Source organism: Rhamphochromis longiceps, linkage group LG4 (assembly GCF_057381845.1).
Source record: "Rhamphochromis longiceps isolate RC_006_pf linkage group LG4, R_longiceps_female_GT1.1, whole genome shotgun sequence".
Lineage (NCBI taxonomy): Eukaryota > Metazoa > Chordata > Actinopteri > Cichliformes > Cichlidae > Rhamphochromis > Rhamphochromis longiceps.
In genome coordinates, this window is record NC_140560.1 from 25,372,740 (window position 1) to 25,386,525 (window position 13,786).

The window sequence follows — 13,786 nt, forward strand, 5'->3', positions numbered from 1 at the left end:
ACGAAACAGAAAGGCATAACCGATTCATATTGGTGGTACAAGACTACTTCAGCAAGTGGGTGGAGGCTTATCCAGTCCCCGATGCACAAGCGCCCACGGTGGCAGGAAAGGTTGTTGCGGAGTGGGTATGTAGATATGGAGCCCCACAGTCTCTGCATAGCGACCAGGGCACCAACTTTGAGTCGGCTGTGTTCCAGGGGATGTGTGAACTGTTCGGAATCAAAAAGACACGCACCACGCCCTTTCATCCACAGTCCGATGGCCAGGTAGAGCGTTTTAATGCTACCCTGCAGAAGGCCTTAGCCACCACCGCGGAGCGCTGCCACTGGGACTGGGATATAATGATCCCCTATGCTGTCATGGCTTATCGGGCAACTAAGCACAGTTCCACAGGATTGACCCCAAACATGATGCTTCTGGGCCGAGAGATAACCGAGCCTATTGACCTGGTCGCGGGTCTGCCGGCCGACGACACCCCCAACTGCACTACACCACAGTATGTGGTGCAACTCAGGGAAAGGCTGGAGCTTTCCCACCAACTGGCACGGGAGGCTCTCGGGAAATCTGTTGAGCGCGCTAAGAAACAGTACGATAAGAATATCTGCCAAGTTCAGTATCCAGTCGGCGCTGCAGTGTGGCATCTGATCAAAGGGACCAAGAGAGTGCAGCACAAGGTTCGCAAGTTTCTGCCTTCCTATGAGGGCCCCTACTTCGTAGTGGGCCTGTTGGATGATTTAGTCTACTGCATTAAAAAGGGGCCCCGAGCAAAGGCTAAAGTGGTTCATCACGACAGACTCAAGCCTTATCACTCAAGAACGCCGCTGGACAACAGCTGGGTCTTCCAAGACTCCGACCAGGCAGCACCCACCGAGGTGCCTCCTCCAGCGCTCGACGAAAGCGATTCTGACATTGATTTCGGCCCCTTCGACTTGTGGGAGACCCCAGCTGGGGCAGATCAACCAGATACTGGTGCTTCCCTGAGAGCTGGCTCTCCGCCACCCGCTCAAGGAGATGGTAGTGGGTTGCCAGCCAGCCCTGTTCAGCCTTACGTGGATGGGGCTGAAGGACCAGAACAGCACCCTTCCTTCAGGTCCACACCCCGTTCCAGACCACAGCGTGTGCGGCGGGCGCCGGACATGTTTGGTGACTGGGTCAGTCACTAGGCTAGTATGTCCTAACTGAGTCGGGGTGTAGGCGGATCGCTGCCCTGCTCAGTAGTTAAAAAAAAAAAAGAAAAAAAATTGTTCATGTTACATATGTTAAGTGATATGACTGTTGTAAATTGAGTTGTTACAGGGGGCTATTCTTACGTGTACTGTTGGGCTTGTTTGTCTTGCTGTTTCCTGGCAACATGGCTGTCGACGGGCTGCAAGTTATTGTTTGAACTGTTTATACTAATGAGGTAAAGCTGGATATAGGGGTAAACGTTCAGCTGTAGTGCCTTAATGTCTTTCTTTATGAATACTGTCTATGTGAAGGGCGGGATATGGACATTGACTTGCACCCTCCTCAAAGTGAACCCTGTACATCCTATGTTTTCTTGTGCTTAAAATATGGACAGTTGTCTACTTCAAGATTGTTCCATCCTAAGGATCGCCATTTTTGGACTGGGGGCACGAATGCTGTATGTTTCCTTGTTAATGGGGGGGTTCATGTGCTGGAATGATGTTAAGGGTTTAATTATCATCCAGAGTGGGGGTAGTGTTACAGGCATGGTCCTTTAAGGGTGAAGCCTGATGGGAAATGTATGCGGGTGTGTGTAGCGGAATTGCCTGTCGGGTGTGTGAGGGTGAGCGGAGAAGGAAAAGAAAAGTAACGGTTAACTACAGAAGAGACGAAGAGAAAGTAAATAAAAGGAATATAATAACTCCCTCGGCAGCCAAAGTTGTATCGGCGATGCCCGCTGTGAGTAAACTGTTTCAGCCCACTGTACGCGGTGTTCGTGCCTTGGAGGAGAAATAAAGGTTCGGTAAAGCAGTTTCCTACGCCTCCCTCGATCTTCTTGCTAGCGGAGTTGACCTGTATAGTAAGCTGTTGCCGGCTGCGAGTCAAGTAACTGCCAGAAGTTTCCTTACTACGGTTCGGGGCCGCGGATCTGGCGCGGTAACAATATTTACAGAGCTTGGCAGCTAAACCCACTAGGCTTTATTTGATGCTGTGACAGATCTGTCTCTATTTACTAAGGAACACAAAGCTCACATAAACTTAGTTCAGCCAGAGACACTTACATCAAAGGATTTATTGGAACAAATAAAAGAATTTGGCAGAAAAGGGGGCTTTGTGCTTGATGGTGCTTTGCAAATGAATCCAAGTAGCCTCAGTATTCTAAGGGGAGCATGTTAAAGCTCCCTAAGGGGTATAAAGAAAAGAGCCAACACAGACATGTAAATGGTGCATGTGATATACATAATGTGCAACATGACAAGAGGTCCCTCCAACATCTAGAAGTGGTGGAGGCTGGGGAATTTGTAATTAGAAGGTAGATAAGTAGAAATAAGTCATGTGAGTTGAGTAAAAAGTAAAGAGTGTAATGTGCAGCAAGCACGAGCTTGCCGTGACGATAGTGTGCCGACTTCACGAATTTCTGTTTTGGTGACTGTTAAGTTCAAACGATACAGAGTGTGCTGTGCTTTGCCTGAACTAGTTACTCCATTTGCATTAACAGCCTTACTTTTTATTATTTCTTTTTCTGCCTTCAATTTTGTGTCCATTTGACACACTCATTTTTCTAGAATTATATCACTCTGTCTTGCTGATATTCAGTGCTTGATAAATTTATTAGACCACCACCCAGTGTAAGGTTTGTGTGACAGCTGCCCTAAATTAACAGTATTGGTAATTACCAGAGACATTTTTATGTTTCTGTAATGACTGTTAATTCACCATCTCTTTAATCAAAATTATATTTTTAATGATAAAATATTATTGCTGTTTTCTGTGAATTTTCAAATTTACTGTTTTAAAAAAAAGCATGTTATGTTTTAAAACATTTTTTTTTTAATAAAGATGACAAATCACAGGTAATGTACTTGCATTCATGAACAGAAAAAGGTAGCTTTAGTGACTGAGTGTTATCCTTGATTAATGAATTTCTGACTTGTTAGAGTAGTCCAGTGTGCCGGCTCAAATTTGGGTATAAAAACATGAATTTGGTTATTATTTGCCTAATAAAATGCCTAATAAATAACTATATAAATTTGTTTTTTAACCATTTTTTTGACAGATTTTTTTTATCTTTTCTTGTTTTTATGACTGGTGGTTTAATACATTTGTTAAAGAATCACAGATGTATAGTGTGCACGCATAGAGAGTGCAGTTTTCTAACTTTCTGCTTAAATGAAATAAAATAAGTGTTTATTTTTGCTTCACAAAATTAACTAATATACTGTATATTAAAAAAAGAACAGGGTTAAACATACTCTATATGGACAAAAGTACTGGGCCACCGACACATTACACCCACAGGAGCCGCTCAGCCATGGGAGCTCATGCCCCGAAGCTCTGGGAGCACAGTTTTCGTGCTGATGTTAATGCAATCAGAGATTTGGAAATATCTAGGGGCAAGAAATTTCACAAACTGACCTGTTACAACAGTGGCATCCTATTACAGATAAAAGCAGACTGTGTGGCCAGTTGCTTGACTTTTTTTTTTTTTTTTTTTGCTTGATTGAAAACAGTGAAATTTAAAGATTAAGAGGTGTGGGCAATGCTTTTGTCCATATAATGATATAATGTTTGGTAATAGGAAATGAACAGTAAGATGAGTGGGAAACAGTCAAAATAACAGAATTAAATCACAGAGGTTTTTGGATGAGAAGAATCCAGTGTTGCTTTATTTTTTAATCTTTTTTTTCACTAAATGGCCTCTATAAGACCAGTTTTATTTAAGAAATGCAAATGCGACATCACACCAAGAAAAAAAAACAATGTCACATTCTCATAAAGCGCTCTTGGCATGAACAGCAACATTGACAATAAATAAAATGTTGGCAAACAAAATAAAACTTTGTGAGCAAAAAAATACTCAGGATTGCATATCAAACAAGACAAAAATAGAGAAAATGTACTTGGCACAAATTAAATAACATAAGTAATTTCCAGATCGAGTAAACCTGCTCTATGTCCATTGCTTTGTGAATCTGATTGTCCTTCACAGTTAGCATCAAGGATGTATGTGTTCTGTACAAAATAGACACAGACGGCTAATGAAACTAAAAATGGACTCATTTCAACAAATTGTCAGTACTCATCTTCTTTCCTTATCAGTACCTTGACCTTCACAGTCACACCTCCAGGTGGCATTTTGGTACATATTTATGTACTAACCAAAACTGCAGGTACGTGTGCAAGAAACCATTGTCACAATGCAAAGCCAGTAAATTTGCACATAGTGGAGGACAATTATTTTATAAGTTACCAGTGATTTCTGTGTTCAGTACAGGTGCTTGTTTTTTAAATAAAGGAAATTAAGATATTAAAGACACTTTGGTATTTTGTAGGCCATATTATGCTAAACTATGCACTGATGAGTGCATTGCACATTTAACACATTTTCATTAGAAGATCCAGTATTGTGTAACATTGATTTGTGTGGACACGATTATATTGTCGGGACACTCATCGCACACAAACGTCGCGCTGTAACGGTACGCTCGTATCACATCTTAAATCACTTTCGACCCGTGGCTGCGGTTAAGTCTGATCTGACTTTGTGATGATGACCATCAGAGAGGTAAATAAATAAAAAATAGCCAAACGAAAATGTGAAGGAACAGACAACTACGCAAAAAGCCACTTGACCTATGTGGGGTTTTTTTTCTTTTTAAACAGAATGACACCTTTCTCTTAGAAAGGGAGTCTTGTCCTGTTGTAGACTAAATCCTTCTGTCTTTGTCTGTGCTCTGTCTCAGTCTCTCTCAGCAGGGCATATGCAGTGCAACACTAACATCTTCAACCTTAACTTCCTGCAGCAAACGAAAAAAGAAAAAGCACACACAATGTAATGTATTCTACACATATATAAAAATAAATCAATTGCAAACATGGAAAGATACATTTCATATATACATAATAAACTCCTATATAAAATAGCTTTTATGTACATATAGACAACAGACAACAATACAATAATTGAACTATACAATATACACCTGAACAGTTAAGACAGGTGAGAGGTACTGAAGTGTATGGCTTCATTAGGAACATTTAAAAATATTTACAGACATCAACTTTACATCCTTTACATGTTTTCAACTTCCCTGGAATGAAGAGGCTTGGGTCGAGCCCCGTGCCTCACTTTTGTTTCCATTCCCTAAGGCTACCTTTTAAAGAATTGGTCCACATTGACTCTTGAGCCTAATGTTATTTTTTACAGTCAACTACAATTTCAGCTCTCCTTTTGATAGGAGCTGGAAGCGTGAGTTTTTAAAAAGGAGTTGTGAAGCTGTCAAAGGACCTTTTTAAAAGAGATTAGTTAGATGGTTGAAATGTCACTTATTGAATTTTGCTCTGCTCAGAAAGACACAGACTTTCTGCTATTCTTAATGACTGGATCAACCAGCTATGCTCACGGCCTCACAAATGTTAGACACCAACAGACTCCAGTGTGTAATGTCAGTCAGTCCAGTTTTGGTGCTGACATCTTGTCTGTGGGTCCTGGAGGCAAACCCAAATAACATTAGCCATTCTGCCGGACTGAATGGTTGAATAGGAGAAATCATGACGTTATATTCTTCCTCCGAAGAAGTTCTTCAGTAGTGTGTCCCCTTAGTGGATCAGCACATGATGGAAACGCCTTCAGCAGTGACCAACTGACCAGTGGTCGGATCGTACGTCCCAGCCAGGTAGTACAGATCTGGAGAGGTACTGTTCGGCTTCTGATTGCGAGTCAGACACTCATACTCCTCTCTGCTCACCACCTGGCACTTGTGAGAGATTGTCTGGACATCATTCTCATCCTCGTGGCACGACTGATAAAGGGCATGCTGGACAGAAACAAGGGATTAGTTACAGGATATTCACAAAGCAAAACGTTACAAATATAGCTACGAAAACAGTGTTATGAAATGTATTTGCCTGCTTCTTCATTTTTTTTGCATATTTGTCTGCACTGTATCCCGTATAACAACCCAGCTTACCTTGCCATCTCGATGCCTTTTCCCTAGCTTTGTCTCTTCAGGGTGGTAGAACCATTTGACTTTGACTACCATTCTAGAAGTCCATGATTCCCAGAAGTTCTCAATTTGACCCACATATGGGAGGTTAGGTCGTCCAGCTGAGAGGAACACAGCACAATCTCCCACTTTCACCGTTTCTCTGCCTCGCACAATGGCCTTATAGAAAAGCTTCTTGGCCTTGCCCTTAAGTCCTCGCCTCTGTGAAAAACCAGACACTTTGACCAATCCTCTTTGATAATGACGATTATTACTGATGTTTGTTGACCTCAAGGGGCACGTATTGTAAACTATTTGAGCTAATATTGCAAGAGAAAACCTAAACCGATTGATAGCCTATTCTCACCTGTGTAGGGCTTCCTGACCACCTCCACATTTGTCTTCCTGAAAGGAATGCGGACATCTTGGGCCTTGGAATAAATGTAGCCTCATCTGGAAGCATCCTAGGTTTCTTGACAAAATCCTTAGTTGGTTTAGATAGGGAGCCTGCACATTCTTTCCTCTTCAAGGACTTGCTGTGAGAGACCTGGTTAAGGGTGGCACCTTTGGCACTGGAAACAGCCATAGCTTTGGCCACAAAGGCATGCTGGCGAGGCCTTGAAGATGTAGAGGGTTCTGATGGTTGTAGGAGCCCCCGATGGGAGGAAAGACAACTCTGCAGCATCAGTGTTGAACTATCCTCATCCTCTGAGCTGTACGAGGAATCATTTTCAGAGGAACAGAGGCTGGAACTTGAAAGAGAGCCTGAAGAGGAGGAGCTTGAAGAACCTGAAGAAGAGGAGGAGACCGAGAGACGAGAAAGGAAGCGACCAGCAGTCCTTAGTCCTCCTGAGGCTGCAGCCAGTGCAGCCCTCCTCTCTTCCTCTTCTTCTTCCTCTTCATCATCCAGATCAGAGTAGGAGCTGTGACAGTCTCTGTGAGAGCTGAAGCCCAAGTCACCATATTCCCCGAGACGCATAGAAGTAGAGGGCTTTCTTTGAGGTGTGGTCCCTTTTAGAAGAAGTTCTACTCTGGAGGCTCCCTTCTTGTTATCCTTTACCAGCAGGACTGGATGAGAGTATGCTTCTGTCCTGGGTAAGCCACTTACACTGGAAGATGCCCCTCGCAGCAGCAGAGCCTTGCTGTTCTTTGTCTTGGGGGATGTCACTCCTTCATGATCCAACTTGATGAGGAACTCTTGTCCAGACCTTTTGCTCCTTGGCATAACCTGTTCATCTTGTTTGCGCTTTTCACCATACAGCCCACTTCTGGAACCCAAAGATAAAGCCGAACCTGGTCCTGTAGACTGGGTACAGAAGGAAGAGTAACCATTTGCAATGCTTCTAAAGGAATCCACCTCAAACGAGCTGCTGCTGAAAAGGCCTTTGGTTGGGACGGAAGCCTGTGACTGGGAATGAGTCATAGAGAACAGGTCATCCTCCTTTCCTTTCAAGGTCCTCTTGGGTGCACCGTTGAACTGAAAGAGATTATCAGACGTCCTCTTTCTGGTGTTGGTCAATGAGCTCCAGCCCAGGAAAGGCGAAGGATTTTTATTGGCATTCTCAATTTGCTGCTGCTTTTGTTTTTTCCCAGAACCCTTTGGTCTCCCTAGAATGAAAAAAACATAATATGCTTTAACAATAAATCACAAATGAGCAAACACGGGTGTGTATTTGTACACACCCGTGTATATATATTAGATATACCTTTCATACAGTGGAAACACCTTTCAATAAAATATGTCTAGAATGATACTGAAAATAACTAAATATAAACACAACAATAAGCTGTTCTAACAGCGAACCAAAGCTGAAAAATAAACACTTTACAAAGTATTTTTGTCAAGGCTGTTGTATTAGATTGCATTGCAGTCTATTTATTGAATTATTGTCAAGAACTCCTAAATTTCTTGTTAAAATCAACAATGTTTTGTTATGAGATAAGACATGTCTTCATCTTTAACATTAGAATTGCCAAAGGGTTCATTTAGACTCCTCGCTTAAAATAAAACCCCATTATCTCTTATTTCATGACTTTTCCTAAAATAAATTTCATTATTACATAGTGAATTCTGGGGTTTGATGAGAGACAAAAAAGAAAAAATAATTATACCTAGAATCGCCAAAGAGGCCATTTTGACCTCCATAGAATCGAAGCATGCCTGGTTGCCTAGCAGCACATATTGTTTGCACACATTTTGATATGCAGGCTGTCGTCATGACTGATGGATAAATATAGACATGCAATGGAACACGACAAAAGCAGAGCGAAGACGCAGACTAAGAATCCCAGCTGTGCAGAAATATAGCCAAACAATGACGCAGTGAAGAACCTCCAACATCCAATATTTGTTATGTTAACTTCACTGTCTGCAAATATTTCTTAAAACTATGTCGGAAGAAAATGTTGTTTATTGAACAGTTTCTGATAATAAACTGCAAATAAACGGTGCACTGTTTTGCCCAAATCCTCGTCCAGCAAACCTTTTGGCTACGATGGAAAAACCTCAGCATGGGCCACTCACGCCTAGGGGTGCGACCGGTCAGTGGGTGAAACTTTGTGTTGCTGGCAACTTTTCGATCTTTAGCCTGAGTATGTATCTATTTGCAGTGTTACTAAAACTACAGTAATTCTTTCTCAAATCGTCAACTTATAAATTCATATAAAATACAGATAAATTTAAAAAAATTGTTCTTTTTTTGTTTTCTTTGTGCATATGAATCAATACGTTTTGAAATTATAGCACAAATTAAATATCAAAATGAAAATTTTGGATCTTCTTTATTTTAGTATAGCTAATACTATAGGTTATCTAAAATTTGCTTTTAGCTTTTCCATAATGATGATTGTCTAAAATGATTATATTATTTTGAACTGTTAATTATCATTTTGTTTGTTGTACCTTTGTTTAGATGATTATAAAAGTCTTTCAATCTGTAATAAAATGATCTAAATCATTTATAAAACTCCTAACAGCTCATGTAACACTGGAGGTAAACATGGTTTCAGGGGTTAACTCTCACCTGGTCTTCTTTTAATAACGGTCAGACTCTGGGTGGTGTTTACAGTGTTAATAGTGCTCAGTCTGTCTGAAGGTCTCTCACTGATTGGTGCCTGCTCCAGACTGGAGGTTCTCTTGGCTGCTGAACCACTGGGAACCAATAGGGAAGGAGATGGCTCTCCACCTAAAGTAGAACATTATCAGCATTTAGTTAACACAGTATGCCACACACCCCAACAAAAAAGGGTCTAATTCCATGTTACTCCAAGAGGAGGCACCCACAGTGAATTTGGTATCCTGGAGGCAGGAGGCGGATGTTGGGGAGTGAAATCTTCCCTCGATCCCCATCATCAAACTCTACCATCACCCCGCCTTGCTTCCTCTCATCAGATGAACCACCTGCAAGTGGTAAAAATTCACTCTATCAGCTGTGATAAAAGCGGACGATATGCATATACAGTTTTCTTTGTAACTGATGCCTCACCTCGGCGAACATAGCCTGGGTATAAGCAGCGGGAGCGCTCACTCCAATAAGCGCACACTCTGGTTCCTTCAGCGAGCATAGCCTCCGACTCTGGACGTATATCCAGGACCTGGAGTCAGACCAAAACATAATTAAGATTCATTACAGGTTCCACACAATGCACACACAGACATGCTTGCATACACACACTGACACACACATACAAACAGTGTGAGAGCAATGGAGCATTGTGCTTGGGCAGCCACTGTGCCACGTTTCCAAGCGGCACTTATCTCATGCCAATGTGCCAGTCAGGGCTGAAAAGAACGGAAGCCATGATGCAGTAAATCCTGACTTGCTGAGTAATACTAAAGAGGGCCTGAATAGAGGGCTTGTGATTGCAGGTTGCCAGATCCTCCCTCCAACAATGCAGGCAGCCCCAGCATCCGCCACTCACTGGGGGCTCTTTCAGGTTGCTTTCATTTACTGTTGCTATGGCAAGGGACCCTTTGACTGATGAGGTGTAGATGTGAACGTGTGTGTGCTTGTGCTTGTGTGTGTATGCGTGTCAGGGGTTGGGGGGGGGGGGGGGGGGGGGTATCAGGGTACTGCTGTCAGAGTCAAATGAATGGCTCTTGGACTAATCTAAAGACACCAAAGTGGAAGTATGGCACAATTAGAACCAGCTGCTATGTGATGAGTGTTTAGATAAGAGCAGTTTTGCCAGAACTACTTGGTATAAAACTGCCAGGAAAGTTAGAAAATGACACTACGAGCGGGAAATAGAGAAGAAAGTTAAAGAAGGAAACGAAAAAGCTAAACTGATCACATTAACAAGTTGACATTGATGAGAGGAGGTAAGTGTTAAGGTAGAGAGTAGGCTAACGTGTACTAATGGGCATGCAAGATCATCTTGAGGATAATTGAAATAACATTGTGTTCTTGTATGACTATGTCTGCATTTATACCTGAATAAAAAAGCAAGGGCGTTACACTATACAAAGAATACTTAAAAAGTAAGATTTATTTTTATTATTGTCTTTGAGACCATATGAACATGTGATATATAATTATGAATGAAAGGAACAGCAGTGTGGGTTAGCTGGACACCTTGTTTGGCTGACATAGACATAAAAAAAAATCAGAGACCTGTTTGTGAGCATTTTAGGTCATGATTTCTAGATAGATATAGCTACTGTTTGGGTTTTTTTTTTCATTTTATAATGAATGTATTTATGTATTTAGTTTTGTTTATTAAGAGCCACAAGGCAATTTATGTTGTAGTTCCATTATATTAAAGAGAATGCAGATACATATATATGTATAAAAAAAACTGGTCACCTACACCACTCACCCTAAACAATCTAAGTATAAAATCAGTGATTTTGGTGTGAAGTTTGAACTTTAAAAGATAAAAAAATTAATGAATAAATAATGTAAATAAATATATAAAGTCATCTTACTAAAGCTAGTAAGTACATTTTATTTCTATAGTACATTTAGAAACATTTAAAAGTGGTTTATCGTTAAAAAAAACGTAATAACTAAATATGAAAAAGTTTTTCAGAAAAAATTCATGAAATACACCAAATATAATACACACAATCTCTCTGCGTTCGTTTCTTTGTCCTCCAACTCCTTCTACACAATCAGAGTTACACCAGCCAAACTTGGCTCACGAGTGAAGACTCTTATTTATACTAGATATTATGATGACATCATGTTGCCTAGCAACCAGCTAGCAGCAAGTGAAAATGACCTATAAGACCTTTTGAAAGCATCTTTATCGTTTTAATTTCACAACAGCAACATCTCATTTATATCCGCAATAGCTGAATGATACATTATATACAATAATGTCATCACGTTGCCTAGCAACCACATAGCAATGAGTTAAAATTACCCTCTTTTCTTGCATCCATTCACCTAGAACAGCTTTATAAAAAGCATTATGTCATTTAAAATGTGAATGTGTTTGAAAATGTTTGCATGCTGCATGTATCCATAACCATGAGGAAGTTTTGGTTACATGCAAAGTTTAAAAAAACACCCACAACTTTATCGTTTAATTTCTAAAAGAATTTTAAGTGAGCTATGAGCACAACAGCATTTAGGATGAAGTCACTGCAAAGTTACAATGGCCTCTTAACAGCTGCAAACCACAATCGTGCCAGTTAAACTCTGCTCTACTTTTCAGCTCTCCTCGTCTTAGGAATATTCCTTTTGAGCAAGCATAATGTCCTGTGCCCTGTTTGGCAATAATGAAGTCAGTTTCAGGAGATGTGGGTATGACAGCTCTGCTTTGAGTGACCCAGTTGTTATTAGTACAAAGAGACCTGCATGAACAAATCTGTCCCACTATAGCAAACAGTATGAAGCTATTGTGAATACAGAGAAGGTAAAGAACCAGCCAAGGTATTGAAGCGGTTAAATAAATGAAATGGCAATATTACAATAGCTCTGTAACCCAACATTTGCTTCACAACAGGTCTTCATACACATATAGTGTATTTGTTAATTTCAGCCTTTAAACAGCTCTTATTTTGGCAGTAAAGGGGACGTAATGTACGCATCATGTCCTATTTAATCTCCAAACCGTGAATGGATCCTGGTTTTGGTGGGATTATTCAGCCCACACAAAGAGCTTAGTTTAACAGACATTCAAAGATACTCACACACATAAACCTAAAGATCCTGCCCATCTGTTCATATTCACTTAAGTTTAGATGCTCTCAATGACCCCTGAGAGGAAACAAGGGAAGTTGAAAGAGAGAAAGCGAAATGACTAAAAGAGGCTAAAGAAAAGCTGGAAGGCAATGTGGAAAAAAGTACAAAGAAAGAATATATTGTCGTGGCCAAAGATGAGACATGGCTTTCTTTTAACAAAGAGTGTTTAGGTGCAACAAGGTGAACTTACAGCTTCTTGTAGCAGTTGCTCCAATGAATAGATTCTTGGGCGGTTTCCTCTTTCACCGTCAATAACAACACTAAAGCTAGAGGGAGGCACAGCAGAGAGAAATAAGATGAAGCTATTTTCAGATGCTTGTATTATGCTTGCCTGGCTCCCATGTCATGTGTTACTCCCACTCTACTGTTGTTATAGCATCTCTTTGCTGCCTGCACCAGAGGAGCTGTATTGATACTCAGAGCCTAGTATGGAATAATGTGACGTTTGTTAAGTAAGAAGCATGAAATTATTGATAACTTCTATGACGAGCATGCAAAAATCCTTTTTATTATCAACATGGCTCTGACAGCTATAATAACCTTCTGTAGACGCCCTTTTTTGCCATACCTCAGCTTCTGCTTAGAAATGCCACTTCGACAAAGTTTACTTCAGGTTAACATTGACCAAAAGGTCAGACTAAAGTTTTTAGGATATAATTTGAAAGCTAACATCCTTGAGTTAAATTAAGACTAACATTAAAAAAAGTGTTGTGTATATTTAAAAAAAAAACAGTTCACTTACATGTCTGGTAGCTCCAGAGTGTGGACCCTGGCAGCATATAGAAGCTCATCCTCCTTGGAAATCAGCACCTTCAGGCCATCGGTTAACAGCTCTTTGGTCAGGACACAGTTTGGAACTGCATAAGAAAGAGCAAACAATGTATCCTGGTTAAAATTTGTAATGGTGAAAGTAACCATTCTATCTGCTACTTAAAACACTATTAAAAAAAAGATATAAAATTTTATCTCAGACCTTCAGGGTTTTTGCGCGAATGGCTGCTGTGCTCCTCTTCCTCTGAGAAGCTGCTACCATCCATCTGAAAACCCTCATCAGCGGCGAAGCTCTCCAACAAACGACTCACTGCTCGTCCCTTTGGCTATACAGAACATATCAGAAGGGATGAAAGGAAGCATAAATGACTGTGAAGATGAATAAATAATAAATGTGGAGATAGTGTGATAAGATATTGTTTATAATGCTTTTCAAACTAGCAGTTAACCACAGGGGACAAAACCTGTACCATTACCTATCTGCACTCATTTTACTTGTTTTTTCCCTCCCTCATAACACATAGTCTTCTCCGCAGAGTTTAATCAGCAGGAGGCTGAGCTATGCAAAACATGCTGAATGCGTATAGTAGTTCCACAATAATGTGTTGGAAAGTAAGGCTACGTTCACACTGCAGGCAAAAGTGCATCTAATCCCATTTTTTTGACCCTATG

The 13,786-nt window shown here is 40.7% G+C and overlaps 1 protein-coding gene across 13 annotated transcripts in view; it reads right to left on the minus strand.

The window, feature by feature from the left end:
* Positions 1–4,704: 4,704 nt before the first annotated feature.
* The window catches only part of bahcc1a (BAH domain and coiled-coil containing 1a), a 61,005-nt gene continuing 51,923 nt past the window's right edge, over positions 4,705–13,786 (minus strand). For all 13 annotated transcript variants that reach the window (XM_085404072.1, XM_085404067.1, XM_085404069.1 and 10 more), the window contains 9 exons: positions 13,317–13,440; positions 13,086–13,200; positions 12,534–12,609; positions 9,638–9,746; positions 9,436–9,552; positions 9,176–9,337; positions 6,520–7,760; positions 6,138–6,374; positions 4,705–5,984 (listed from right to left, as the gene is read on the minus strand). In XM_085404072.1, the coding sequence (XP_085260198.1) occupies positions 5,775–5,984; positions 6,138–6,374; positions 6,520–7,760; positions 9,176–9,337; positions 9,436–9,552; positions 9,638–9,746; positions 12,534–12,609; positions 13,086–13,200; positions 13,317–13,440 (2,391 nt within the window). In that variant the 3' untranslated portion in view covers positions 4,705–5,774. The remainder of the gene's footprint in view (positions 5,985–6,137; positions 6,375–6,519; positions 7,761–9,175; positions 9,338–9,435; positions 9,553–9,637; positions 9,747–12,533; positions 12,610–13,085; positions 13,201–13,316; positions 13,441–13,786) is intronic.